At 41.7% G+C, this 2,500-nt stretch overlaps 1 protein-coding gene across 1 annotated transcript in view; it reads right to left on the bottom strand.

The window, feature by feature from the left end:
* LOC138043159 (dynein axonemal heavy chain 1-like) overlaps positions 1-2,500 on the bottom strand; it is a 104,184-nt gene that overhangs the window by 97,338 nt on the left and 4,346 nt on the right. Inside the window, exons 5-6 of the mRNA XM_068889298.1 lie at positions 2,416-2,500; positions 1,733-1,890 (exon numbers count right to left, since the gene is read on the bottom strand). The exon at positions 2,416-2,500 is cut by the window's right edge and continues 623 nt beyond it. Coding sequence (XP_068745399.1) covers positions 1,733-1,890; positions 2,416-2,500 — 243 coding nt within the window. The remainder of the gene's footprint in view (positions 1-1,732; positions 1,891-2,415) is intronic.

A 2,500-nucleotide genomic window follows, 5' to 3' on the forward strand; every position in this document is an offset into this window, starting at 1 on the left:
CCTGCGAGGGATTATCAACATTACCGATGACATTTGCGCCTTCGGGTGTGGCCTTACAAAAGAAGAGGCCGGCATAGATCACGATCGGAACATGACGCAACTCTTAGAGAAGTGTAGTGAACACGACTTGCGTCTTTCTGCGAAGAAACTCCAGTTCGAATCCACTTCAGTCACCTTCATGGGGCACAAGCTAACCGATAGGGGATTGAAGCCTGATACAGCCAAAGTTACTGCTATCACAAATATGCCAACCCCAACTGACAAAGCCGCATTTCAGCGCTTCCTTGGAATGAGTGAATATTTGAGCAAATTGTGTCCAAACCCGTCCGAGACTACTCTTCCACTGAGAGACCTTACCAAGGAAGATTCTGTGTTCCTTTGGTCCGAAATTCATGAAACAGCATTCAACTCGGCAAAGAACCTCACTGCTTCGTCGACCACGTTACGCTACTATGATCCAAACCCACCAGTTACGCTTCAAGTAGACGCATTCGAAAATACCTTTTGTGGAATTTTACTACAAGGGGGCAGGCCGGTTTGTTTCACTTCACACGTACCCTTAATAGCACCGAAAGGAAAGGAGCTCAAATCGGAAAAGAGAGTCTCGCCATCGTGTCGTGCATGGACAAATGGCATCACTACCTCTATGGCAAACGTGAGGTAACAGTCCATCCAGATCACCAGCCCTGCGAGGCCATTTTCAAAAAATCTCTAAGCAAAGCCCCACGTAGACTGCAAAGAACGATACTCACACTGCAGAAATACCAGTCTACCGTACGTTACAAGAAAGGCAAAGAACTTTTCATCGCAGATACTCTGTCCCGTGCAGCCACAAAAGATGACGCGCATTCAACAAGCCCATACGAATGCGAAGTATTTTGTTTGGAGCTAGCACAAATGAATATAACGCCAAACCGAGTCACAGACGACACAATGTGCCGCGTAAGAGAAGAAACTTCAAAAGACCCACTCCTTGCAGTCTTGAGAGGAATGATCCTCAGTGGTAGGGCCTTGGAGAGGAAACAAGTACCCGAAGAATTAACGGATTTCAGAGACGAAACCTTAGTGTATGATCCATCCTTTACAAGCCCCATCAAGTCATCGTGCCCGCGTCCCTGAGAACTGAACTGTTACGAAAGACAAGGCGCATCAGGGTGTGGATAGTAGCAAACGAGCATAATAAATAAATAAATAAATAAATAAATAAATAAACAAATCGATAAATTGCCCAGGAATGCAAGCAGTAATCAGGGAAATATGTTTGTCGTGCGGTATTTGTGCCCAGTACCTGAGCGAGAGACCACGCGAACCCATGAAGTCGCATGACATACTGTCCAGACCTTGGTCCAAAGTGAGTGCAGATTTGTTCCATTTGAATGGCAGCAATTACCTCGTTTTGGTGGATCATTATACTGAATGTAGAACATTGGGAGGATTAGAACATCATTGATAGTTCAGCTTTTTAATTATCTACTGGCTAAATGAAGGACATTAAGTACAGTGTATGTGCAGTGGATTTGTATGGTATAATGTGCTATCTTGCACATTGCTGCTTTATAGGAGGTTTTCACGTGACGTCATCGTCGCCATGCTGGTGGACGAAAACAAAAAGATCTCTCATTAGCTTCTTTTGTTCGTCCACCAGAAGCCGCACATTTCTCTATTGCTATTGGTGTCCCTAGAGGTTGCTTGAAAACGTCCTATATTGAATCAATACTTGGTAAGTACAAACCTCGTTCTGGTATCAATTGATCCTCTGGCTGTGGTAAAGTCACAAAGGGATATTTTTCTGGTTTACTGCTAACAATCTTGTCAAATGTAATGAGGTTCATGCTGCGTGAGAAGTCTACTTGAATTTCCTTTGATAACAGTCGCACATGTTCATCAAGGCTGCAAATAAATTTAAGTGTTCCTGTAAGCTCAAATCAGGCTCATTAATTTCTAAATTATTTCATGATTGTTAAAAAAATTACCACTTGTCTAAGCACAAAACAACATAAATGTAAATTTGTATGTGGAAAAGCAATGCACAATCCATAATATAACTTCAAAATTTACTTAACATCTATGTGTATGGTAGACATTCACTCTACATGCAAGCACTTGTGCAGAAAAAGCTCTTACAATCTTTGAGAACAAGTACTTATATCTTTAATAAATCTTGACGCTTACTTAAGATCCACAAACCTAAGATAAACATCTTTGACCCTCACTAAAACTACAGTAAAAGATGAAACTTACGAGCATTTGGATAGCTCAAAACAATCTTGCAAGGATTCTTCATGTACATGAAGTTATTATACAAAGAATTATTGAAGATCCTAAAAGATTTTGGCAGGAATTAAGGATTCCAAACGATACATATTATTTCCACCATGATGCATACTGTACAATGTAATCAAGCAGGCCCCTAACCTTTTGTCATTCCGCAGGGTTCTTGTTCCTTTGGCCCATGTAATCATCCTCTCAAGTGAGCTAGGGTCCAGTCGAACTACCCCAT

The sequence above is a fragment of the Montipora capricornis genome, chromosome 3 (genome assembly GCF_036669925.1).
Source record: "Montipora capricornis isolate CH-2021 chromosome 3, ASM3666992v2, whole genome shotgun sequence".
Taxonomy (NCBI): Eukaryota; Metazoa; Cnidaria; class Anthozoa; order Scleractinia; family Acroporidae; genus Montipora; species Montipora capricornis.